At 36.0% G+C, this 27,732-nt stretch overlaps 2 protein-coding genes across 5 annotated transcripts in view; both read right to left on the bottom strand.

Moving 5' to 3' along the window:
- Positions 1 to 16,075, bottom strand: part of LOC143348995 (homeobox protein aristaless) — a 124,172-nt gene extending 108,097 nt beyond the window's left edge. For all 4 annotated transcript variants that reach the window (XR_013080855.1, XR_013080854.1, XM_076779809.1 and 1 more), the window contains exon 1: positions 15,089 to 16,075. Coding sequence is in view for 2 of the 4 variants with exons in the window: in XM_076779809.1 (XP_076635924.1) it covers positions 15,089 to 15,239 (151 nt within the window). In the remaining 2 variants the exon portion in view is untranslated. The remainder of the gene's footprint in view (positions 1 to 15,088) is intronic.
- Positions 16,076 to 20,015: 3,940 nt separating this feature from the next.
- The window catches only part of Lrch (Leucine-rich-repeats and calponin homology domain protein), a 48,502-nt gene continuing 40,785 nt past the window's right edge, over positions 20,016 to 27,732 (bottom strand). The window contains exon 13 of the mRNA XM_076779917.1: positions 20,016 to 21,339. Within this exon, the coding sequence (XP_076636032.1) occupies positions 21,190 to 21,339 (150 nt within the window). The 3' untranslated portion in view covers positions 20,016 to 21,189. The remainder of the gene's footprint in view (positions 21,340 to 27,732) is intronic.

Below are 27,732 nucleotides of genomic sequence, written 5' to 3'. Positions count from 1 at the left end.
CACGATAGACAAACAAGCCTGCCCCCCAACCACTGTTCTATTTTACAATCGCGTATTAGGCGAGTAATGCGCTTTAATGGTCCACGAGGCTGCGGACGATGGATGCACCGCGTTCAGAAACTCGATTTCAGAAAATATTGGTTGATTACTGAACTGATGTCTGCACTGTTTGGAATTGATAGTAAATTCCATGTGTTCCGCCATTTTCGAGGAAAAATTTAGGTCTAAATTAGGTTCATAGTTCTATTTTATAATCACGCCAAGGAGGAATGGATGAAACGTGTTTATAAACTCGATTTTAGACAATATTGGTTGATTACTGAACTGATGTCTGCACTGTTTGGAATTGATAGTAAATTCCATGTATTCCGCCATTTTTCTTAGACGTTCGAGAAAATATTTAGATCTGGGTTAGGCTCACTGTTCTATTTTACGTTTAGAAACTTGATTTCAGACAATATTGGTTGATGGAAGGACTAAATGTCTCCACTGTTTGGAATTCATAGTAAATTCCATGTATTCCGCCATTTTCGAGGAAATATTTAGGTCTAAATTAGGTTCATAGTTCTATTTTATAATCACGCCAAGGAGGAATGGATGAAACATGTTTATAAAATCGATTTTAGACAATATTGGTTGATTACTGAACTGATGTCTGCACTGTTTGGAGTTCATAGTAAATTCCATGTATTCCGCCATTTTTCTTAGACGTTCGAGGAAATATTTAGGTCTGGGTTAGGCCCACTGTTCTATTTTACATTTAGAAACTTGATTTCAGAAAATATTGGTTGATGGAAGGACTAAATGTCTCCACTGTTTGGAATTCATAGTAAATTCCATGTATTCCGCCATTTTCGAGGAAATATTTAGGTCTAAATTAGGTTCATAGTTCTATTTTATAATCACGCCAAGGAGGAATGGATGAAACGTGTTTAGAAACTCGATTTTAGACAATATTGGTTGATTACTGAACTGATGTCTGCACTGTTTGGAATTGATAGTAAATTCCATGTATTCCGCCATTTTTCTTAGACGTTCGAGGAAATATTTAGGTCTGGGTTAGGCTCACTGTTCTATTTTACGTTTAGAAACTTGATTTCAGAAAATATTGGTTGATGGAAGGACTAAATGTCTGCACTGTTTGGAATTCATGGTAAATTCCATGTATTCCGCCATTTTCGAGGAAATATTTAGGTCTAAATTAGGTTCATAGTTCTATTTTATAATCACGCCAAGGAGGAATGGATGAAACGTGTTTATAAACTCGATTTTAGACAATATTGGTTGATTACTGAACTGATGTCTGCACTCTTTGGAATTGATAGTAAGTTCCATGTATTCCGCCATTTTTTTTAGACGTTCGAGGAAATATTTAGGTCTGGGTTAGGCCCACTGTTCTATTTTACGTTTAGAAACTTGATTTCAGAAAATATTGGTTGATGGAAGGACTAAATGTCTCCACTGTTTGGAATTCATAGTAAATTCCATGTATTCCGCCATTTTCGAGGAAATATTTAGGTCTAAATTAGGTTCATAGTTCTATTTTATAATCACACCAAGGAGGAATGGATGAAACATGTTTATAAAATCGATTTTAGACAATATTGGTTGATTACTGAACTGATGTCTGCACTGTTTGGAATTCATAGTAAATTCCATGTATTCCGCCATTTTTCTTAGACGTTCGAGGAAATATTTAGGTCTGGGTTAGGCCCACTGTTCTATTTTACGTTTAGAAACTTGATTTCAGAAAATATTGGTTGATTGCAGACTAAATTTCTGCACTGTTTGGAATTGGTAGTAAATTCCATATATTCCGCCATTTTTTTTAGAGGTTCGAGGACATATTTAGGTCTGGGTTGGGTCTATTTTACGTTTAGAAGCGTTTAGAAACTCGATTTCAGAAAATATTGGTTGATTGCAGACTAAATTTCTGCACTGTTTGGAATTGATAGTAAATTCCATGTATTCCGTCATTTTTGTTAAAGGTTCGAGGAAATATTTAGGTTTGAATTAGGTTCACTGTACTATTTTGTAATCACGCCAAGGGGGGATGGATGAAACGCGTTTAGAAGCTCGATTTCAGAAAATATTGGTTGATTGCAGACTAAATTTCTGCAGTGTTTAGAATTGGTAATAGATTCCATGTACTTTAGAGCCAATTCCACCATTTTTTTTGGACATCCTTAGTAGAGAAAATATGTAATTCGTAAGAACGAACTCAACGAAGAATTTTTCCATCTAACCCATTTCCCATGGGGTTGAATTCCAAAAAATAATAAAAATACCACCCTTAACGCATTTTCCATTGGCGTAAACACCTCAAAAATAAAAAATACACCCTTTACCCATTTTCCATTGGCGTGAACTCCTCAAAAATAAAAAATACACCCTTTACCCATTTTCCATTGGCGTGAACTCCTCAAAAAGTAAAAATACACCCTTTACCCATTTTCCATTGGCGTGAACTCCTCAAAAAATAAAAAATACCACCCTTAACGCATTTTCCATTGGCGTGAACTCCTCAAAAAGTAAAAATATCCCCCTTTACCCATTTTCCATTGGCGTAAACACCTCAAAAATACAAAATACCACCCTTAACGCATTTTCCATTGGCGTAAACACCTCAAAAATAAAAAATACACTCTTTACCCATTTTCCATTGGCGTGAACTCGTCAGAAAAATAAAAAATACCACCCTCAACCAATTTTCATAATATAAACATAAAAATATTGCTCTCGATGCTCGGTACGATCGTGGATAAAGTTTTCTGGTTGTTCGTTTCCTCGATTCGAGTCCATCGTGGTCGGAGAACATCGTTTCTCGGAAACCGATACGCCGCTGGACCGGCTGAAATATACTCGAGGCTCGCGCGGGATAAAGCTTCGCTAATTGGTGGCGAGAACGAGCGCCTACGCTAGCGTCGCGTAATTCCGGCTAATTTATTTGATTGCACCAGCATGCCCCGCGACTCTGTTCCCCGTAATAAGACTCGCCCCTCCCTCGCGAATCTCCACCAGCCCCGCTGGCGAAAAGAAAGAAGAAATTGGGACCCGCCTACTCGGAATTCGACCCCACTGTGCCCTGAAAAACCTTAACAAGGAAAAATTGCTTCATAAGAACACTGCAAAAATGTATAAACCATAGATAGATCTCAATTTTTATTTACTAGGGGATTTTACTTAGGGGGATAGAAATTATTATTCAGATTTTTTAAATTTGTTACTGATTAGCACAACGAGTAAAAAAATCATTGGAACCTATAGTAATTCAAACAATAGATTTGTGTACCCCTCGAAAGGGGGTCAATCTCTACGTAGGTAAGAGCAAATAATGGAGCTCGAGAATTCCACCCCTATCAGACTCATTAAAAGAACCATAAACGCGAAACTTTTGGCGATTAATCAACGAACAAAAGCATCGAGAGCAATAAAAATTCATATATACGAATAAATTCGTCCCACGAATGAAAGGTAGAGGGGGGGAATTGAATCCTCGCGAAAGATACGAACAGGAGCGAACGTACTCCAAGTCTTAATCCGCATTTTTCACGAGATTAAAAATCCCAAAAGAAGCCTTGAAAACGGAGTACATTTATATAAGTACCCAATAATCTTAAAGCCCGCGTACACATTACGACGAGGTTAAATGTTTGTCTACGATAAAACGTTGATACCGCGGGGCCACCGTTCCCCGAAGAATTCGCGTTAACGGCCTACGTCGCTTAGATAGGAGGTAATCGACCGATTAATCGAAGCTCTAAACGTCGTTCCAAAGGTTTCGTGAGCCCGTCGAGGTCGAAACCGCAGTTTCACGGCGCTGGGTGCCCCTCGTAACAGCCCCTAACGAGGGGGCAGCGGTGGCTGGAGCAACATGGCCGTCGGTTCTACGCACGCGAGCTGTATCTTGCAAGGGAAGGAATTTTAAAGGGTCTCTGTAAGGTGATACCACTATATATGTTGCTAGTGGCTATAGACCCCTGTCGATTTTTCTTAAAACTTAGTTTCTCATTTTTAGTAATTTTGTTTGTCGCCCTATAGAAAAGTTGTCTAATACTTTTTTGTAGGTATCCATGAGCTCTACTTCAGAAAAAAGTTTCATTGAAATATACTCACTATTGTAGGAGTTATGGTCGTTTGAAAATTGGACCACTTTTGGAAGGTTTTTCTAATTTTACGAGGTCAAGGACCAACTTTTCGAATATTTTTAGAATTTCTACATATACTCCATCAAAATACGCGTCGTTTGCTTTTTTAAACATTAAAATCGCCCAATCCGTTCAGAAGTTATGGCGTTTTAAAGATACGCATAAAATTTGGGGGTAACATTTCTGGCCTAGCATTAGATTTTCAGTAAGGAATTTTTTTCTCGAAAATGCGTAGGATTTCGAGGGTATGTCTATTGACCAAAAATGGTTGAAATTGACCCCCGCAACTGATAATAATTTTTTTAGAACGATTTGGAAAATTTTTTTTTCGCCGAAAAATTTAGGCACCCCCCTGTCGATTTTCCTTAGAAATTCATTTTTCATTTATAGTAATTTTGTTTGACGTCCTATAGAAAAGTTGTCTAATACTTTTTTATAGGTATCCATGAGCTCTACTTCAGAAAAAAGTTTCATTAAAATACACTCACTATTGTAGGAGTTATGGTCGTTTGAAAATTGGACCACTTTTGGAAGGTTTTTCTAATTTTACGAGGTCAAGGACCAACCTTTCGAATATTTTTAGAATTTCTACATATTCTACACTAAAATACGCGTCGTTTGCTTTTTTAAACATTAAAATCGCCCAATCCGTTCAGAAGTTATGGCGTTTTAAAGATACGCATAAAATTTGGGGGTAACATTTCTGGCCTAGCATTAGATTTTCAGTAAGGAATTTTTTTCTCGAAAATGCGTAGGATTTCGAGGGTATGTCTATTGACCAAAAATGGTTGAAATTGACCCCCGCAACTGATAATAATTTTTTTAGAACGATTTGGAAAATTTCTTTTTCGCAGAAAAATTTAGGCACCTACCCCCTGTCGATTTTCCTTAGAAATTCGTTTTTCATTTTTAATAAATTTATTTGACGAGCTACGAAAATTTTGTTTAATACTTTTTTGTAGGTACCCATGAGCTCTACTTCAGAAAAAAGTTCCATTAAAATACACTCACTATTGTGAGAGTTATGGCTGTTTGAATATTGGGTCAAGGAATAATTTTTTCAATATTGTTACAATTTCTACACATTCTTCGCTAAAATATTCATTATTTACCGTTGAAAAGCAACCCCTGAATAAAAATTAACAATCAAAAAAATGCCCCCCAAAGCAAAATAATTTCAAAAAACATACAAAACTCACCAAAGATGACGTCATTTGATGATACAGTGGGAAAAAACTGTAAATAAATAGCAAGATTTTAAATTGACAAGTTTCGAAAAATTCCCGGAACATCTAAAATTCGTAACAGCCCCTAACGAGGAGGTAACTGGTAGCTGGTGCACCGTGACCGCCGTGTTGCGAGCACGCGAACCGCTGTGTGGGTCTTAGATACAGTGTAAGGACCCCTTAATAACAATGTCGTTTATAGTTAGTACATGGGCGGGAGGTTAGTTAGCGTGGATCGCGGATGCTCGTCGGCGAGGGGGTAAGAGAACGCTAATAAAACACAATTAGCGGCTCTACCGGGCCGACCAATCACCGGGTTCCGCGGTCTATCGTATACGCACGCGTAAAACTCCGGCCACCGGTTATTTATGGCTTTCCCGGGCGCGCGTTATTGAGAGGAGGGCGATGTTCCTTCTTTTTCCCAATCAACCCGGTCGTTGTTACGAGCCAAAGCCGCCGTCGGGACCTTTCGAACCCTCTCCCGCCGTCCCTGGATCATATTTATCCCCAGCGACATCTTTCGACGCCATTTTTATGCGCTCAGGATGGACGAATCATCCCCTGTCGGTAGCCACCGACCCTTTATCGAAGCCAATCGTCTGAGAACTACCCCCTCTGGGAATCGAGAAGCCCCATTGGTTGCCTGTCCACCCCACGGAAGAACGTTTCCGGTTTGTGGATGGGGAGGAAACCCACAATGGCGACTAGAGTGTCGTAGGTGGATTTTTATGTTTTTGAAAATTGCTTTATTTTGGGGATGTTCTTGTAATTGACGTCTATTTTTATTTTAAGGGTTGTTTTTTCATCCTTTGTACTCTAATGTGTTCTATTAGTTTATTTAACTTTTATTTGTGGCAACATAAATTTAATTTGCATTAGCAAATGATGTCATCTTTGCTGAGCTTTTGTGTTTTTCGGAATTATTTCATTCTGGAGGCATTCTTTTGATTGTCAATTTTTATTTAGGGGTTGTTTTTCACCCCTTATACTCCAATGGGTTCTATTAGTTTATTTGTGGCAACACAAATTCAATTGTATCATTAAATGATGTTATTTTAAGTGAGTTTTTTATGTTTTTCGAAATTATTTTGCTTTGGAGGCATTTTTTTGATTGTCAATTTTTATTTAGGGGTTGTTTTTCAACCCTTTGTACTCGACTGATTTCCATTAATTTGTTTAACTTTTATTTGTGGCAACGTGAATTTAATTTGCATTAGCAAATAATGTCATCTTTGCTGAACTTTGTGTTTTTCAAAATTTGTTTGTTTTGGAGGCATTCTTTTGATTGTCAATTTTTATTTAGGGGTTGTTTTTCAACCCTTTGTACTCGACTGATTTCCATTAATTTATTTAACTTGTATTTGTGATACTATAAATTAGATTTAAAAAACTAAATTCGTGGTGCATTTAACAAATTGGAATATTCCAAAGAAAATAAAAACATAGGAAAAGAATAAATATTAAACTCGAAAGCAACTAAATAAAAAAGTGCAGTTATATTGCGGTTGTTCAAACCCATTTTCTCAACTATATTTAAAATATTTGACGTTCAACTAATATCTTCTGGCAACGGTGCTTGTTGCACTTCTATCTATAATGCTTAAAATTTATCATAATTAACATTTTCTGTGTATAATATTTATAAGACTATAGTGTATATTTAACTAATGAACGCATCGCGTTCGAAGGAAAATACATACATAGAAAAAACAAGACCAAGGAGACGATAACGACTCGCGATAGGTCTAAGTTTAATAGGAACGTAATTATTCGACGACCAGGCGATACTTTGTTAGTAAAATTACTTGCCAAGGACGTGGTCGAAGAATTTAATTTTAAAATTAAAAACACTTCCTAGTATTATATCTCCTTCTTCTTCTTTAAACTCCAATTTAATAATATATTTAATTGGAACGAAGCAATCAACGAGAATATCTTTTGCAATATTATTTCCAACCCCCTTTTTTCAACCCTTTTTTTCAACCCCTTTATTTCACTCCTGTTTTACCAAACTCTAATTTAAAACACTATTTTTAATAGGAATGAAGCAATCAACGAGAATATATTTTACAATATTATTTCCAACCTCCTTTCTTCAACCCCAACTTAACCCCTCTATTTGGCCCCCATTTTTATCAAACTTAATTCATAATAATATATTTAATAGAAATGAAGCAACCAGCGAGAAATATATTTTGCAATATTCATTCCAACCCCTTTATTTGACCCCCATTTTTATCAAACTTTAATTCATAATAATATATTTAATATGAATGAAACGATAAACGAGAAATATATTTTGCAATATTCATTTCAACCCCCCTTTTTCCAACCCCTTTTTTCAGCCCCAAATTTATTTGACCCCTATTTTATCAAACTTTAATCCACAATAATATCACGAAACAATTAACGAGAATATATTTTGCATTATTTTCCAACCCCAATTGAACTCCGTTTAATCCCTATTTTATCTCTAATTTAGAATAATATATTTAATAGGAACGTTGCAATCAACGAGAATATGTTTTGCAGAATTATTTTGCTCGCGAATGGAGATTGATTAGAAAATATTTTATTGTCCCACGTTTAATTTCATATATTAATTTTATCCAGGCACGATAGTTTTTACAGCGTTTTATTTGCGGTTGTAAATCCTTGGTATCGAATACATTAAGCATATAAATAGGGGCAAGCACACCTTGCATTTGCTACAACGGAATCTTTGAACGCGGAAGTCGATAGGAGAAAAAAAAGTTTATGGGCGTATTAAAGTCGTTTGCCGTTGCGCGTATTCTAGTAATGCAGTTTCATTTTCCTAACGAGGTTTGATATATGGAGTAATATAAAAATATTATTGTTTCTAAGCACTTGTATCGGGGTACTAAATTTTAAAGCGATACTTTCTCTCAATAGAGACGGGGCGTGGGACTGAGAGGGAATGTGTTTATTGTAACTGTAATACTCCCACCCCCTCTTTCAAAGAACATATATATATTCTATATTATATGTAGAATACATTATTATACTTCTATATTATTATACCTTTTATATTCGTTGGAGCAGTAGATTTTAAATAGTGAATTATAGCAATGTTTGGTGATTTTCAATTTCCTCCAGAGGGGGAAGAGATGTTTCAGTTAAAAGAACTGTACAATAGGGATCATTTTGTAAATTTCGATGGCTTTGAAGTATTTTGTCGAGACTTTATGAACAGTTTTCTTTTATTTTCAAATTATGTTAATATTAATTATTGACATTTTCAAATTGTCACAGTCATAATAGTTCAATAATATCAGTACATAATCGTGTCCAAAATTGATCAGACAAATATCCCACAAATTAATTCAAACAATTTCCAAAAATTATTTTAATATTTCAATAATATCGAGTAGATAATGAACCCCAAATTTGGTCACACAAATACCCCTCAATAAATTCAACAAATTCTAAAACAAACTAACCACCATTTTTTCAAATTGTTACAATAGTAGCATTTCAATAATATCAATAAACAATGAAGCCTAAATTTGGTCACACAAATATCCATTAATTCGAAAAATTTCTCCTCCAAATACTGCATGAATTTCACTTTTTCAAAAACTGTAAAGTGGAGGTCATCTTCTCAAATTGTCTCAATATTAATATTCCACTAATATCACTACACAATCATACCCAAAACTGATCACACAAATACCCCTCGATCTTAATAAATTCCAAAAATTTTCGAAAATTCTAAAACAGACGTAGCCACCATTTTCTCAAATTGTCTCAATATTAATATTCCACTAACATCAGTACACAATCATACCCAAAACTGACCACTCAAGTGCCCCACAGTCTCAATAATTTTCAAAAATTCTAAAACAGAAGTAACCAGTAAAGAGAGCATAAAATAACGTGAAAGAATCTCTTCTTTCTTATCAGTTAGGCGGGTATTGTGCGCCCCACGCGTCCTCGCTTGTATCCGAGTCGCGTCAAAGCGATCGGTCGCGCAGAACGGCGTCAATTAATATGCGCGAGGCGACACCGTCTCGCCCGACGACCCCGCGCGCGTACGTAATTTGTTAATCGACGCGCTATCTTGTTAATTACCCGATAACGAGGCGATACGCTACGCTCGCGGAATGAGATTCCGTTATCGCTCGCCGGGCTCGTTTCACTTTATCGCCGACGGCTAAATGGTAATTCGCTATTTATTTTCCCTTTGAGCAAGAGGGTGGAGGGGGGTACGGGGGAGGCAGAAAAGTCGAGTAAACGCGAGTTATCGCGTTGGGACCCCTAGTTTGCATATCGACCGAGCTAGGAAACGATTTTCGCGACTTTTCGGAATCCCAAAGCCAACGTAAACGATAAGCGACCATCCGGCGTCCAAACGTCGCGATCGAGGCAAAGAAATCCAAGCTCGTTTCGTCGTAACTCGTTTAATTGGAGCGGTCGGGAAACGAGTATTAATTTACCTTCGATACGTGTCGGCAATAACGACATTGATACACTTTTTACCGGACCCAGGGGGGCAAGAGAGCTAATTTCAACTTAATCGTCGTCTTATCGCAATTTACCGAGTATAAGTGAGCCTTAATTGACTCGATCGCTCTACAAGGACTGGCTGTTCCCGCTGAAGCACCGTAGCACAAAAGGCGCTCGACGGCAAAAACCGTACGCTCGAACGAGCGTTTCTCGGTCGCGGAATGCCGGGGCGGTTCGGTTCCTAGAAAGTTTGTCGCCGCGATCGACCAGAGAGATCTCTTTTCGACGATCCACGCGCTCGATCGTCCCGACGGAGGATCCTCCGGAGACCACGGGACCCAAAAAGTGCATTCAAATTCTTGGCCTAACCTTATTTGCACTTTTAGGTTACTTTAAACATGGCTGACGTCTTGGGGGATTCGTGTTTAAGTTTTTCGTACTCATTTCATTTCTATAACATTGTTGTCAAATATAGAATGCGGGGAATAAGTGTTATTTAATTAATTTTTAAGTCTCGGGTCATTCATGACCCACGCTATCATTCTTCAACGCCTACAGGAGCCAAAAAGTGCACTCAAATTCTTTGTGTAAGCTCACTTGCACTTTTAGGCTAGTTCAAACATGGCTGACGCCTTGGGGGATTCGTGTTTAAGTTTTTCGTACTCATTTCATTTCTATAACATTGTTGTCAAATATAGAATGCAAGGGATAAGGCTTATTTGATTAATTTTTAAGTCTCGGGTCTTTCATGACCCACGCTATCATTGTCCAATGGTCACAGGAGCCAAAAAGTGCATTCAAATTCTTTGTGTAAGCTCACTTGCACTTTTAGGTTAGTTCAAACATGGCTGACGCCTTGGGGGATTCGTGTTTAAGTTTTTCGTACTCATTTCATTTCTATAACATTGTTGTCAAATATAGAATGCAAGGGATAAGGCTTATTTGATTAATTTTTAAGTCTCGGGTCTTTCATGACCCACGCTATCATTCTTCAACGCCTACAGGAGCCAAAAAGTGCATTCAAATTCTTAGTGTAAGCTCATTTGCACTTTTAGGTTGGTTCAAACATGGCTGACGCCTTGGGGATTCATATTGAACTTCTTTTTTAGCTTTTCGTACTCATTTCATTTGTATAAAATTGTTGTAAAATATAAAATACAGAGAATAAGTATTATTTGATTAATTTTTAAGTCTCGGGTCTTTCATGACCCACGCTATCATTCTTCAACGCCTACAGAAGCCAAAAAGTGCATTCAGATTCTTAGTCTAACCTCACTTGCACTTCAAGGTGAACAAATTGGACCATTTTGTTAATTTTACATAGATAGTTCCAGTTTTTCATACCCATTTCATTTTTATGAAATTGTTATAAAATTTAGAATGCACAGGACAGGTATTATTTGATAGAAAATCATTTGTTTAATCCTTGGGTCTTTCGTGACCCACGCTACTATTATATTTGTAGTTTTGTATTTCAAAATTTTCATTTTTATGAAATCGTTATAAAACTTAAAATGTATTGGATGTTCGATATTTAATAGGGAATTATTTTTTTTAATCCTTGGGTCTTTCATGACCCACGCTACTATTATGTTTATAGTTTTTGTAGTTTCGTAAGTATTCATAGTTTTTCGTACTCGTTTTATTTTTATAAAATTGTTAGAAAATTTAGAGTGCACAAAACAGTTTATATTTAACAGAGAATCATTTGTTTGTGCCTTGGATCTTCCATGACCCACGCTACTATAGTTCAGAAATTAATTTCTCCGACAAAATGATAGATCATCGCGACTTTCTTTCGGTGTAAAGATTGACCACCGATTATATAAATTGTTTTCTTCTTACAATAATGTTATCGAAACTATTAATTCATAATTGAGAACAAAGTTTACGATTTGTTGCACAGAATGTTCCTACGATAAGGATAAGTGCTGTTTGAAATAATGTATAACACATTGATTTCATAATTATCTGATAACGAGGGGCAAAAAATTGAGTGGAAAAAAGTCTGTGAAAAAGTCAGTAATAGCTTGACTATTTTACACGAATTACAGTATATTCAAGTTATTCATAAAATAAAAAACTTTAATACGCGTATGTCTAAATAGATATTGCATTATTTTTCAATTTGTTTACTCGTTACCGAAAAATCTGAAATATTTCATTCCGCAAACGATATTTTTGTTTCTATTTTTCAAAGGATGATTTTTATCTTTTGTTTCAGTTGTTCCACGTTTATTAATTTCCAGATAAGATTGTTGCTAGTTTCTGGTCCTCGCTGGAAAGATTCTCACCATCAATGATCATGTTTCTGTCATCCATTTAGATACGCAATTACAGCGTCTTGCATTTCACGAGCTTTCTATCGAGTTTAATTTTATTTTGAGATCCTCATCTACTTACTAGATATTATATAAATCTCTCGTACGTTCTCACCTTGAGTATCCAACCGTAATTTCATTTCCATCGAGCGACATACAGGACGATTAAAAAAAAATGGACCGTAGATACAGAAAAACCGAAATTAAAAATTCAACGATACAATCTTTTTACTTTCGTCAAATGTGCAATTTTTTTACATAAATCATTTCTTTAGACAATTCTGCACCTAAGCTTGTTTACAATATTTTATAAGTGAAGAATCGCCGGTGCTAAAAATTTGATAAAATCACAGTTTAATATTTCGTTAATCGCTGTGTTCATTTTGTATTATATTTTTAAATTAAGTAGCATTTAGAACAGAGTAATTATTTTCAATTTTAATTTCGTATTCTGGGAAAAGTATTCTCATTGATGATATAAAAATTAAAACTGAAAACAGTTAGTGTAATTGTTACACAAATTCAAATGATAGAAAGTATTTAATTCCTGTAATTTCCCAAAATAAATTATAAACATTTTGCAGAGTATTACGTCCATTTTTATTTGCAATATAAAGAATCAATTTGTGAGAAAAGAGTGAAAGAATTTTTTCTTTTTCATTTTTTAAGAGCTGGTTTCGTCCCAGTTTTTGTAATCACCCTGTATATCGTTACTCTCAGAGTTCAGTATAAATTTTATGCAGTTTGTTGCGTGCAAACTGGGTTGTAATATAGACAGACCTGATCACGACTACATTCCTATTCCTAACAGCGTTAATCTATCGACTATTCATGATCGTTTATTCCTTGACGATTTAATCCTTTTTTTTTCTCTTTTTTTTTTGTTTTAGTTTATCACTGGTCTTATTAACATCGCTGGTATCTTGAGTTTAACTGGTTCTAATCAGTGCCCGAGGCTAATGCGTCAGCTTACCGCTATTTCCTATGAAAACTAATCTGATCGAATCAGATTCAATTTCCAGAATTTAGAAAACAAGCAGCTGATATATCAACAATCGTTTTGCACGAGTGAGTGTTCTAATCGTGACTCCAGAGTAATGGTATTTACAAACAGTATGATAGAAATAATTAGTTTCATCGTCAGGGTTCATTGGAAGTTTTCATTTACTTTTACTGAAATTAAAATTTGTATTTTATTTTAGATTTCGTTGACTGTTATCTTTAGTTTTTAGATTAAATATTAGTAGCTTAGAATTTTGCATAGGAGTACGAGATAGTTTGAGAAAATATTGAAACAAGATCCTTTCGATTTTAACTATCAATTTATATTTCAAAGACACTTTATTTTTTTAATTTTTAGAACATTTATTTTTCTATTCAAATATCACTATTAGTGTCTATTAGTAGTGTTTTTTATATATATTGGGCACAGAATATTCTGGGAAAATTATATTTGGGAGTTTCATATTTCATATTTTGCAATTTTCTTTAATTTCAATAATTTTGAATGTGCAAATTTTCAGATTGAAATCTGCAAATTGTTGCAAATATTAGAGGCTTAGAATTTTGCATAGGATTACGAAATAGTTTGAGAAAATATTGAAAGAAGATTCTTTATATCTTCTATTTTGCAATTTTCTTTGATTTCAATAATTTTGATTGTACAAATTTTCAGATTGGAATCTGCAAATTGTTGCAGAAATTAGTATCATCCAATTTTCGGTGAAACCCGATACTGATTATTACCGGAAATTATACTTCCAGAGAGTCGTGTTTACGAGGAATTATAAACTCTCATTAGATCGCAGATATTCAACCCCACCACATCTCTGTGTTGTCATTTACCACATTCTCTAAAATTACAGCCTACCTCTGTACACAACACGTATTATCATTGACTAAAATCCACAAGAATTCTCCATAAAATCTCAGAAACAAACCCAACAATAACTTTTCAATAACATTTAATTCCACATTCATTCATTAAATTCATTCCACTCAAGTTATAGAATTATTTCTTCCCAAAATTGGAAACAATTACTTCCACAACCCCCTTTCTTAATTCCACATTTGTTAAACCCATTTCATTCGTTAGTTATAAAATTATTGCTTCCCAAAGTTAGAAACAGACCCAACAATTACTTCCACAAAATTGAATTCCTCATTCATTCATAAAATTCATTTCAATCGTCAAGTTACAGAATTATTTCTTTCTAAAATAGTAGTAATATTATTAATAACTAAAATTCACAAGAATTCTCCATAAAATTCCAGAGACAAACTCAACAAATACTTTTCCATAACTCTTGCTTTTAATTCCACATTTGTTAAATTTATTTCAATCGTCAGTTATAGAATAATTTCTTCTTAAGATTGAAAACAAACCTAACAATTACTTCCACAACCCTTTCCTTTAATTTTGCATTTGTTAAATTCATTTGATTCACGAAATTATAGAATTATTTCTTCCTAAAATTGGAGTAGTATTATTACTAACTAAAATTTATAAAATCCTACACAAAATTTCAAAAACAAACCCAACAATTACTTCTCCACATTCATTCATTAAATTCATATCACTCATCAAGTTAAATAATTATCTCTACATAGAATAATTTCTTCCTAAAATTCGAAACAAACCTAACAATTACTTCCACAACCCTTTTTCTAAATTTTTCATTTCTTAAATTCATTTCAGTTCCTAAAATTGGAAAGAAACCTAACAATTACTTCCACAACCCTTCTTCTAAATTTTTCATTTCTTAAATTCATTTCAGTTCCTAAAATTGGGAACAAACCTAACAATTACTTCCACAAAATTTAATTCCAAATTCCTCAAGTTCGTTTCACTGTCCAATTCAAATGATAGTTCCTTCAAAAAATAGTAGCAGCATTTTCTGAGTAAAGAATCTGAAGATAGACTCACTTTGCGTCCTCTCGATGTCGTCAGTGGCCGGAAGATCCGCTTCCTCAACGTCCACGAGGCTCCGGATGCTGAACACGCTCTTCGCGACCCGCGTTTTCTGAAGGTCGCCCACGCCCTCCGTCGCTCTCCTGGGCGTCGTGCTCAAATCCATCGTTGTGTCGCACAAAAGTTTCACTCAAACAGAGAAAAACGGAGGGCAACAAACCAGGAACGAACCGAGAGCGGGATGCTAAGCGTCCTCTTCGTCCGCATCGCAGCTGGAGCCTCTCAGTTCCTCGTGTTTCCCATCGAAATTACTCTCAAACCTCGTCAAACCAACCTTTCGATCCCCCGAACGATCATCATCCCTCAAATCCTCTCCTCATCCAACTCAATCTGCTTCGAGACGCTAATGTTTGGCCACGTTTGACGATGTTTGAACCCGTTTGAGGTCGTGTAATCTCCACGTACGAGCGATATTCCCAAATCCTCTCGATTCCCCCGTCGTCCAGGTCGTCGAGGATCCCCCTCAAACTCGTTCAAACTTGTCCAAACTTCCTCGAACCAACCTCAACACCCCCGCGACTTATCCAAGCTTCTGCGCCCCGAAGCGTCCACGTTTGACCCCGTTTGATCCCGTTCGATGCTCGCAGAGTTCCTCGATCGTTATCAACGACTCGTATCGTTGCAGACTGAGCCAGATCGTCTTGTGTACCTCGCGTTACCTGGAAATATCAATGAAGTGCTCGTGTGGAACACACACTCGACGACCTCTCCTGTTGTGTTTACAGCTGGATTTGGGTACTGGCGGGGAACACACGCGAGGTGTCGATGAAATCGATCGATCATTGATGATTCGCGATGTTTGAGAATCGACGCTCGACGACACTCGACGCGAGGATCGCTTCTCAGCGATCGTTTTTTGGCGACTCGTTCGTAGAAGGTCGACGCGGTGGAAATGGACGAGACGGTTTCAGAGTGCCACGCGACTAAGAGAACCGACCAGCAGCACACGCGTATCGCGAACTCCTGTTCGGCAATGTTCGCGTTCGCGTTCCCTCCACCTGGAGAAGGTCGATCGTGCCCCAAGGTGGTACTCACCTGGTAGAGGGGAAGGTGGAATTCCGAGACCGCCCTTCAAGAACAAAATGGAGTTTCCAGGTGTGCGAGGCTCCGCCCATTTTGGTACACCCACGGCGTTCCCCACCAGTTGACGCGAGGAGAGTTTAACCCTTGGCGTGGGTGGAGATAACGACGCGAGAGGGGCCTTTGGAGAGGGAGTTTTCGGTGTTAGAGTCGCTTTTCTTTTGACAATTTTATATTTTAAGAATTTGGTTTCTGAGTTATGGTAGTTTTGGTTTGAGAATTTTGTGTTCTGAGAATTTTATTTCAAGGTTATGGTATTTTTGGTTTCAGAATTTTGTGTTCTGAGAGTTTGGTTTCAAGGTTATGGTATTTTTGGTTTCAGAATTTTGTGTTCTGAGAGTTTGGTTTCAGGGTTATGGTGTTTTTGGTTTCAGAATTTTATGTTCTGAGAATTTTATTTCAGGGTTATGGTGTTTTTGGTTTGAGAATTTTGTGTTTTGAGAATTTTATTTCAGGGTTGTGGTGTTTTTTATTTGATAAATTTGTGTTCTGAGAGTTTGGTTTCAGGGTTATGGTGTTTTTTATTTGATAAATTTGTGTTCTGAGAGTTTGGTTTCAGGGTTATGGTGTTTTTGGTTTGAGAATTTTGTGTTCTGAGAATTTTATTTCAGGGTTATGGTGTTTTTGGTCTGAAGATTGAGTTTTCAGTATTGTAGTATTATCGTGTAAACCTTTTGCACTCCAAAAATTTAGTTTAATAGAACTAACTTGGTTAGTTGTATGCAACTTTGTGACACCATTTTGGAAAATATTAAAATTGTCCTTTTTCTCCCAGAGAAATTTATAAATGTTTGTAATTTTAAATTTACACTCCAAGAATTCGTTTTCAAAGTTATGATACTTTGGTTTTCAACCCTTTTGCGCTGGAAGAATTTGATTTCAATGTTATATTATTTCTATTTCAACCCTTTGCACTCCAAGAATTCTTCATCGTCAGTTTACAAAATATTAAAACAAATTGAAACTATCATAATTAGTTGCACTTACCTTATACTTGAATCTGCTATTTCCCTCAATTTTCAAAAATAAAAAGAATTGAAAAATTAAATCTTGAGGGGGTACTTTTTTCCAATTTATTCTAAGAAAACAATACAATGTACACATTTGAAACTTTCATCATTCACGTAGTATCCTCGTACAGTACGAAATATATATTTTTTAATACAGAAAAATAAATAATTATGTGAAAAAGAAAACTACCCCTTCAACGAAACATTCGATAAATTCGTTTTTTTTTTGTGGATACAGGAAATGGAATGGAGTATGAATTATTCATAAACAACAACAATTAGACATACGGAGATTTTCTCGATTTATTTTATACACTGTATCCGTTACTTTTTTAAATATATTACGTGCGGTGTATTTATAATTATCAATCGAGCGAGCAAACAAATTTGAAACGAGTCTCTCGACTCTCATAATCGTGACTATAGTTCAGCAGGAGTTTTTCAATCCTGTATTTTCATTCGGTGGGCTTCAAAAAACGAGCAAAATTTTATTCCCTCAAATATTTATCGAATTAAATATCCCTCTGAAACATTTAATTCTATAATTCCTGGAAAATCACAAAAGCGCAAAATTGTTTACTTGATCCACTTTTATAATCACCAAACGACAGAAATCATTTGTGTTTATTTTTTATTTCTGTCTGTTTTTTTTTAAATTTATATTCGAACGAAAATTCTGCTCAAAAGTACCGAGTCGATCGAGTTGTTCCAAAAAGGTGGTCGCTCGTTTCGCAGTCGCCATCTTTCTCGCACGATTTTCAACGAAAGACGCAAACCGCGACATTTTTGAGCGAATAATAATGCAATTCCGCAGCGACGCGCCGCTTTATAAATTCACGTGTACCTACGAACGGTGCTGGCCGAACGAAACGAAGGTGAAACTGGGTGAAACGGGCAACATACAGTCGAAAGGGCTTAGAAGAAAAACAGTTGACTCTTTGGAACGTGGTTTGCACCTAGAAAATGTTTACAACCTTCCAAGTGACTATTCTAGCTAACCTTAATCTTCTTTAAAAGAAATCATTCCTTTCAGAATCTTCCATGTGCACAGATTTACTCTAATTATCAAATTATTTCATTACAAAGAGTCAACAGAATCATTTACGTACGCTCGAAGGACTGTTTCGATAGATCGATAACGAATAGAGGCGCTGCTATCGACTAGGTTATCGACAGTTCGATGTATCGACAGAGTTATCGATAATTATCGACAGTGTTATCGATAGAGATCGATAGTTCGATGTATCGATAATATCATTGAAACATCGATAATCTTTATGCTCATTCAAAAATCCTTTTAACAATAACTGTTTCTTACGACAGTATAGTTTCGAAGGAGAGAACTTATGGTACCATTGTGGGAATGTTACTGTATTTTTGAATTACAAGAAACGTATTAAATGTTACATTATTATGCCTGTTATCTACATTAAATATCCAATTTTATTACTTGCATTTGTCTTAACGATATTGTTTATACATCGATAACTATTCAGCGAGCTGTCGATTTATCGATAATCGCCAGCAGTCTATTTTTCTGGACAGTGCTGATCCTTCGAGACGATTTCGAGAAAGACAGAGAGAAGAATTAACGTATATCTTTGGCACAATAAATACGAATACATGGTGTAATCATCTACGAATTACGGTGTCCTGAAATAGCAAGGTACACCGAAACACAAATCGATTGCTCATCGATCGCTGGCGTATGAGATCCTTCGTGTTCCTCTTACGCGATCACTCGTAAAAAAAAAAAATAAAAAAAAGAGGAAAGGAATTACAATTAACGATATTACACTTAGCACCTAACGGGGTTATCGTTTCGGGAATTATTACTAAATCAATTATTACTAGATTCTTGGTCGGTACTCGGAATCGACGGAAAAAAGAACAGCTCGGTATCGAACGTGCGTCGTGTTTTTTTTTTATCTTTTTTAATTGATAAAAAAGAAAAGAAAATGGACACCAAAAAATAAAATTGCAAAACACTCGGCGGTATTAACACCGTGAACACCTAGGCCCTTAATCTTACGTGAACGCACGAACGATTCTCGATATATCGATCGATCGGTGGAATCGATCTGGGCCCAGTGTTTTCCAAAATGGCGGCTGAGAAATGAAATTTCTATCGATCCCCCAGAGACACGCTGCGATTTAGCACTGGATCTTTTAGGACCAGCCTATTTTTTTAAGTCGATCCAGCGCTATTTAACATTTTTGCAATTTTTTTTTTACCAGTTTTTCGAGACGTAAACTTAGGTTTATTGATTTTTGGAGGTTAGGAAATTAATATCGAAAAATCGACTGTTCCTTAGAAGACCCAGCGTGTCTACGAAGGGTTAATATTATGCAATATTCACATGGCGTTCGGTGGGTCTTTTTGGACTCAGATTTCGGTTTTTTGTTTATTTTATTAAGGGTTACATCTTTGAGGGAGTCGATTCTATAGACTGTCTCAGTAAAAGTAACCCGAGAGCTAATTCCTTACAGCCAAATATGGCTTGGAATTAAATAAGTCCCAACTTCTTTTTTTAATCATTGAAAAATGGAGATTCAAAATTAATTTCGAGTTCTATCCCCTTACAATGGTACCAGGGATCAACCTGGAAGCTACTTAATTCAAAATTAATCGTCATTCTTATTTTATAACCTCGTAAAAATTCCTAATTTAATTTCCTTAAAATATCACTTTAGAAATTAAAATAACAAACTAGAAATCTGATACATAAATATTGCAATAATCCAGACGTCCATAAAGACCCCAACGATCGTCATTTGCTTATCAAAATTTACAAATTATAATAAATTTACAATTAACATTTGATTTTTAGGAATAATGCCCCCCATAGAAATTTGGAAAACACTGCCTTGGGGGCCCATCGTCCGTGACATTGAAAAAATTCCTAACTAACTTACCGATCGTTTCGCGCAGAAATCTACCTTACCTCCTGTCGGTGACGCGCTTCTAGATTAATCAAACGCGGGATTAGGGGCTAATTGATCGACATCCTCGTGGGTTTGTTTCTCCCGAGGAGGAATAAAATTGCTAAAACATCGTGGAACGAACGAACCGAATACTGCTCGAACGAAATAACGGATCGGGGTCCCGTTTCTCCGATCGGGCCCATTTGGAAACGACCAGCTGATATACGCGACGGGTACGCTCGGATTAATCGCAAAGGGATGCTCGAACGTCGAGAGAATTTCGATGTCTTTAATTGTTTTTTTTTTTGTTTTTTTGTTTTTTTGATTGAATATTGTTCCACGTTACGATATAGAAATGTCTCGTAGTAACCAGCTAGTAGAAAGCACGGATATACAGACCATCGAAAAATATAGGAGACACTGTTTTGGGACTGACTTTGGGTCAGTTTCAATTTAATTTACTCAAATTGAATTAAAAAATGTTTTCAAGTCACGTCATAGAATTGCAATTAATATCTAAAATTTATGTTATTTTATAAAATGGTGTCCATAAATATCATAAAATTGCTAAAGGGATTGTCTATGGAATAAAAAATTTTAAAACCATCATAATGGTAAAAAACAACCACAAAATAATTGTCGATGATTTTCTAAAGTCTCTAAATCCCCAAAATAGTGTCTCCCATATTAATTAACCACTTTGATTCGACGTAGCCACGATTCCGCGATCGCGTGCTACTTTTGTTACCCTAATCTCGGCTACTCTTCCGGTACAAAGATACGCTCGTCCATCCGATACAAAAGTTTTTTTTTTCGTACATCTACTCGTGTGTCATGGTTGGTCGCAGTCTAACGCCGAGTGAGTCTCGACGCGAGATCCACCTGACGGTTTTAGGGGAGTATAAAAGTCACGGAGAGACCGACAAAGGCCGTCAGGCGTTCTCCGGGGTTGAACCGGATCGGAGGAAACGTGGCCGCGTCCGTTTTTCGTTTCCCTCTGTGGTCGACGAGTTTCTCCGGGAGGAATTATATTGTCTGGCGCTAAGCAGGCACGTGGTTCTGCACCGTCGACGTGGACGTCTGCAATGGCGACCGCGTCTGATGGAACCTCAGCAGCTCTGAAACGGTCACAGCGACGCGAACCACCCCTCGACCACCCTCTAGCACGTCGCTGGCGCAGCACACGAGATTCTGAAAAGGGTAAATTCAAATAATAAATATCTCAGTTTGGTGCATCAATTGCCTCGTCGTTATTTCTACTGTCTTCGCTGTGGAGACGCCATCTTGGATTCATGGAGGTATTTTAAAAATATTTTGAGGTTATACACGTAATACATTCGTGATTGTTGCTACAGTTCGGTGTAAAGACACCATGTTGGATTCATGGAGGTATTTCGAAAATATTTTGAGGTTATACGTGATTGTTGCTAGAGTTCGGTGTAAAGACGTTGAATTCATAAGATTGTTGCATCGAAATTAAGTTCTGTTTATATCAGACAAGTATTTCATCCACTCTTATATTAATTAACTCTCTGAGAACATTGCAATTTTTCTGTGTATCGTTTATAATAGATACTTTGAAAATATTTTGAGGTTATACATGATACATTCGTGATTATTGCTACTGTGTTCGTTGTAGAGACGCCATGATGGATTCATGGAGGTATTTCGAAAATATTATGAGGTTATACGTGATACATTCGTGATTGTTGCTAGAGTTCTTTCAATTGTTACGATGAAATTAAGTTCTGTGAATAGTAGTAAACAAAATTTCGATCTCTCATATGTTAATTGACCCTCCTAGAACTTTGCAAATTTTCTGTGCATTTATTAAGATACTTTGACAAATATTTTGAGGTTACATGACGTATTCGTGATCATTGTTATAATAAAATTAAGTTCCACGTATGGTAGGCAAGAATTTTACTCTCTTGTATATTAATTAACCCTCTCAGAACATTGCAATTTTTCTGTGTATCATTTATGGAGATTCCCCGACAAATTTGTTGAAGATACTTGGTATAAATTACATTCAGACTATTTTTATTCTAATTTTTAGAACATAGGTATCAGGAAAATTAATTTGTCTGGAATTTCGAGATATTCGTCCAAAAGTTGTAAACGTTATCTAGTATATGCAAAACATTAAACATAATTCCTACCATTCAACGTAATAAATGAATAAAATAGCACAGGGTCGTAGAATTCTAATTTTTAATAAATACCAACCCCCAAAAATACGAATTGTAAGGGATTTTTTAAAATTAACAGTTTAATAATGCATTATGAGATTGTCGAAATAAAATCCTCGATAGGTGGAGACCTCTGTACGCCACCTAAGGAACTAGTCGATCACGTGACGTCTTTCGCGAGCCGACCGGCAGTCTTCGTTAGATCGTTCTCTCGTTAACATGTGCTTATACTTCCCGTTAATTTATAACTTATAATAAAGTGTGTTTTATTGTTTGTCACTGCTGTATCGACTAAATCAAAATGGAATCTGTTATCAGAGAATTAACAAAGTTTCTGAGCTCAAACAATAGGGACAACTGAACATCTGATCGTGAGTACGATATTTCGAACTGTCCAACGTGAACATAGCTTCAGATTTAGCGTGTGAAATGTTCTCGTTTCGAAAGTTGCATCGTCTCGAATTTTACCAAAAGAATATTTTATTATCAGTGGAAATAGCGTTACAATCGTTATGCGTTGATCGTACAATCGGTGTTACAAGAGTACGTTTCTCGAATGGCGTTTCGAACGATTGTTCACCGGGTTCGATGGGAACAACTGAACATAGAGGAACGCAGAGGTCTCGTCGATCGAACGACGAGAGCATCGTCGGTTGAAATCATGAAGCTACTGCAGATCGATTTGCACGAGCGATACCGAGGTTCTACGTAAAATCGGATGTGAAATCGAATCAGATCGAATTTGAACACCTTGCGTCAAGGTTTATATATTTAAAATCCACTATTCTATCTTAAATAGATTCCCCTTCGAAGCAGAAAAGAGATTTCTGGGCGTCGGTTCCGATAGAAAGTTTTATGGCGCCAGAAATCGGTATTTAGTGATATTTCTTCGTCCTGTAGTTAAAAAAGTCCCTAGCGGAGTAAAAATGGCACAATTGCACGAACCTTCTTCTATTTAATCAGTCATGTTGGCAGTACAGAGTCTCTCATTTGAAATTTTCTAATTAAGTAACGTGGTTATGCTTGAGCTAGAAAATGGAGGGCTATGGAAAGACAGAGATTTCCTAGTGGCATCTGGAGAGGTTATGTTCGAATTTACCAAAAAAATTCCGAAACTCTTAGGTCTCGAAGGTTTAGAGCAAGAGATATCGATTGATAGACATCGATTCGATTCGACTTCACAGATGGCAGTGTGAATCGTGTTTCTCATTGTGCGCGGCGATACAAAATAAGCGATCTCGTACGGATTCACCCTGAACGCGACGAGGATTTAATATATCTCGTAATGGACGATATAAATAAGGGAGGGAATGTTAATAACATTATCAATGATTCAATGAGAAACAGCATCCTTGTCGCGTTTCGGCGAATTCGTTCGACGAAGTAGCGGTTTAAAATCGATCGTACAAAAACGGAGAGGTTAGATACAGAACGATCGCGTTTCACGAACGAAACTCGATCGGAGGAACGTGAATTATAATAAATACTATACGAGGCTTTGCCTTTTTTTCGATAATCGCAGAGAAATGCTTAAGCTTAAGAAACAACGTTTACAAATAAAAATTAGAACAAAACGAAGCACCGATTTTTTTTCTCCGAGAGCGATCGATCTAAAGCTCGTAGTCAGCTTATAATTTAAGTGAAAACAAACAAATAAAAATAAAACGACCAAAGAGAAAAGTAGCTTCAACGTATCATATATCTGTGTTCATACAATACAGTATGATATAATATAATAATAATATAATAATATATATAATATAATCTATATATATATATATATGTATATGTATATATACGCTCTTTTTTTTCTCCTTCTCTCTGTTCTTTACAAAAATTATACAATTATACAAGCTAATGCAACGGAATGATTTCGTGTTTCGGTTTCCTCTCCTTATCACGCGTCCTTTTTCTACATTTCGCGTAGAATAAACGACGCCCAGCCTCTTGCGGAAGCGAAAAAAAGCTAATCGTAAATAAATAAAAATACACGAGCGGGCACACAGCCATAAATTTATACAGACCGACTGGGGAAACTTTTATTTTCGAGAATAAAAAAAATTATCGTTCGTGAACTAACTATTTTTGTCAATTTTCAAAGTCCTTCTTTACGAATTGAATCGAAAATTTTTGTTTGCATTTTTGGAATAAATATTCACTCAAACTTTGTGTTTTGAAGATCAATTTGGAAGTCGTGATCATGACTACAATTATTTTCCATTTGCTTTCTTTCTTTTTCGATGTTTTCAATTATTTGTTAGGAATCTGTATATGTTTATGGACAGAGCGCCAAAGATTACTACAGGGTGGTCCAAAAGTTCTGTTACAAACACAGATTTGATATATTAAATATACGTATTCAGGTCTGAGAATTGCATCTGATTGTATTTCGTATTAGTGCAAATATTTAAAAAAGTATTGCAAGTTTAATATTTCAGTGTAAAATTCTATGTATATAGTCAGCATGTTGAGAATCAGTCGTAGCTATATTTTGAGTAATTCTTATTATTATTTGACACGTTGTTTACCATGGGGGTCACCGGTGACCGACACTTTGAATTTACAGTGAATTGCAATATTTAGAATGGAAGAACCTTGATATTTGTAAATAATGCTATTTTAATTTGGAATATTGTGAAATAACGAATTCACCATTTTAAAATAATGTTAATTGCCACGACGGTCACCGGTGACCGGCACTTTTAACTCACAATATGTTGCAATATTTCGAATGGAAGAACCTTAATACTTGTAAAACTGTAAATAATGCCACTTTAATGTGGAATATTGCAAAATAACAAATTCACCATTTTAAAATAATGTTAATTGCATTGAAAGTACTTGCAAAATGGCGACAATTGTGTTTTTTTCAATGAAGAAAACATCACGTAAAGCTCTCAAAATATATTTTTATGTGTTTGTAATAGAATTTTGAAACCACTTGGTAGAGAAAACGAAATTAAATTGTAACAGTCTCACGGATTGCGATTAATTCGATCAGCTGACGCGTCAATAATACTGATGCGACCCTAGCGACGATCGAACATACTAAACGCGTCAGCGTTGCAAAAAAAAAAAAAAATAGCCGTCGATTATACGGAAGATTAAACAGGGTAATACGTAAGGAACAAAAAATATTAAAAAAGATATTAAGTAACGCGTCGAGAACTAAAGGAAAAACATGATTAATAAAAAGGAAACAAAAATACAGAGTTGACTAGAAACGAGGGCGAAAGCTTACGATTAGAAGTAAAATATCGAGGACTAGAAATCGGATGAACGTTCTGCCGCCGAATACAGCAAAATGGAACTTATCTCGGCCGAAGAACGAAATTTCTGGAAGATACAGCTGTTGCGTTCCCCTAAACGACCATACACGTTCGGTTACGACTCGTTTTATCCCATAAATAAGTACGTTTACGATAAAACCGGGGTACACAAACCTTCTTATATACGTGTACAAAAGAAAAGAATCAACGTTTCGCAAAAAGATTCTACGTTTCTACTTGTAGACCGTGAAATAGAAGCCGTTCGTTTCCCGTGAAAATTCCTTTGTGCGTTATCGATCGATCCCGTCACTGCCTCGCTTCTTGCAACGTTCTGCGTTACGGATACTTGCAACAAAACTAGTACCTCCATTCTTTAAAATCCTCACTTCCAGCGAAAGTGAATAATTTTTCGAATAAAGAAACTAACTTGTAATGATTTGTTTCTAATCTTTATCACATCAAATAAATATTTTTTTTTTTAGTAATTGTTTCATTCTGTAATTGTGTCAATAATTGAAAGTATTTTTTAATTGAATTCAATTTTTCAAGATTAAATTCTTTTCAAATGACTCTTTAGACAAGTCTCACCCTCTCTACATGCAAAATTTGATTCCAATTTGATTGCAAGAATAGAGGCAGTACTTGTACCATATGGTTCCACCCAGAGTTGAGCAAATTTTTTCAAATAATAGATAATCAATAAGACTAACAATTTATTAACGAGGAAATTATTTAAACAAGCGTTTCACCCAAATTTTTCGATCGAATTTGTGTTAGTTGTTTTCCTGATGAAATATTTTGCAATTTTTAAAATAATTTTGCCCGTCTCTGGTGGCACGAATATTTTTTAATCGGAGACTGAGTCGCGACGCGTTTGGCACTGGACTAACCTCGAAAAAAGCTCAGGGCGATCGCGTTTCGTCGACTGCAATCGTTTTTTCTACACCAGTTATCTGGTTATCGGCGACGACCAAACCCAGCGCGCGAAATTCGACGAAAAATTCGAAGGTTTCTCGCGATTCGAAGACCCGTTTCTCCTGAAATTCTTACCGTAGACAATAAATCTCTTACCGTACGAGTACATATAATATGTAGAATAAGTTATACGCGCGTATTATATTCTGAAACGATACACGTTCTTTGTTGTACGCCCGCTACGTTACGTTTCTCCCCGATTAGTTTATACGAAAATATGTAGATTATCTTAGGCTACGACCCGGCTGGTCGATGAAAAATGCTGTCGTTTTTTGCGATCCTCCCCCCCCTCTTAACAGAATCTCGTCCCAAATTTGGTGCAGAAAACAAAATCGAAAATAAAGAGAAGCCTGGAATCAAAATATTCGTAACTGAAATTTTTAGTTCTCGCGATATTGAAATTAACAAAATATTTTCAAATTTGTTTATTAAGTTTCTTAAAAAACTATAATATTCAATTTTCAAACAATTAAAACAGCTTTTGTTGCAATCAATAAAGAATTTTAGATAACAATTCTCATTGACTCTGTAGCTTTTAAATTTTACAGTCTAATTTAAAATAACTTGAGTTATAACAATTCCCAACAAGGATACTTCATTATAAACATTGATTAGTATTTTTCAAATATGATCAAACGTGGTCAAACATCATCGAACGTGGTCTAGCATGAATTAAACAGATTAAACATGATCAAACATGACCAAACATTATCAAACATAATCAAATATGAATCAAACAGTCGATGTGACGAAAACTACACATAAGGGAATTATACTTTCTTCCAGACGACTCTTTATTTTGATAATTTCGTGCAGAACGAAACTATACTGAATTGAGAAAATTCGAGAAATTTGGTTAGGTTTGCAGGGGGGAGGGCCGCGACACTGCTCTCGCGCGACTGTCGCCGTGAACATGAGAGAAAAAATAAGACAGAGAATCGAGATTCGTTCGAAGAAGTTCGAATGTGCGTTAAGACCTACGTACCAAAATAGGAAATCTTTGAAACCGAAAGAGATTTCTAGCACCTTGTTTGCGAATCCTGTAGTACACGAAGGCTACCTATCACAGACCCATCAATCCTGAAAGAGCCGTAGGCGATTTCATTGGTCGAACGTTTAAAAAAATACTACCATCCGAGGTTTATACA

This window comes from Colletes latitarsis, chromosome 12, assembly GCF_051014445.1.
Source record: "Colletes latitarsis isolate SP2378_abdomen chromosome 12, iyColLati1, whole genome shotgun sequence".
In the NCBI taxonomy this organism is placed as follows: Eukaryota; Metazoa; Arthropoda; class Insecta; order Hymenoptera; family Colletidae; genus Colletes; species Colletes latitarsis.
The sequence above is the reverse complement of the archived record's forward strand: the minus strand, read 5'-3'. Positions and strand labels throughout refer to the sequence as shown.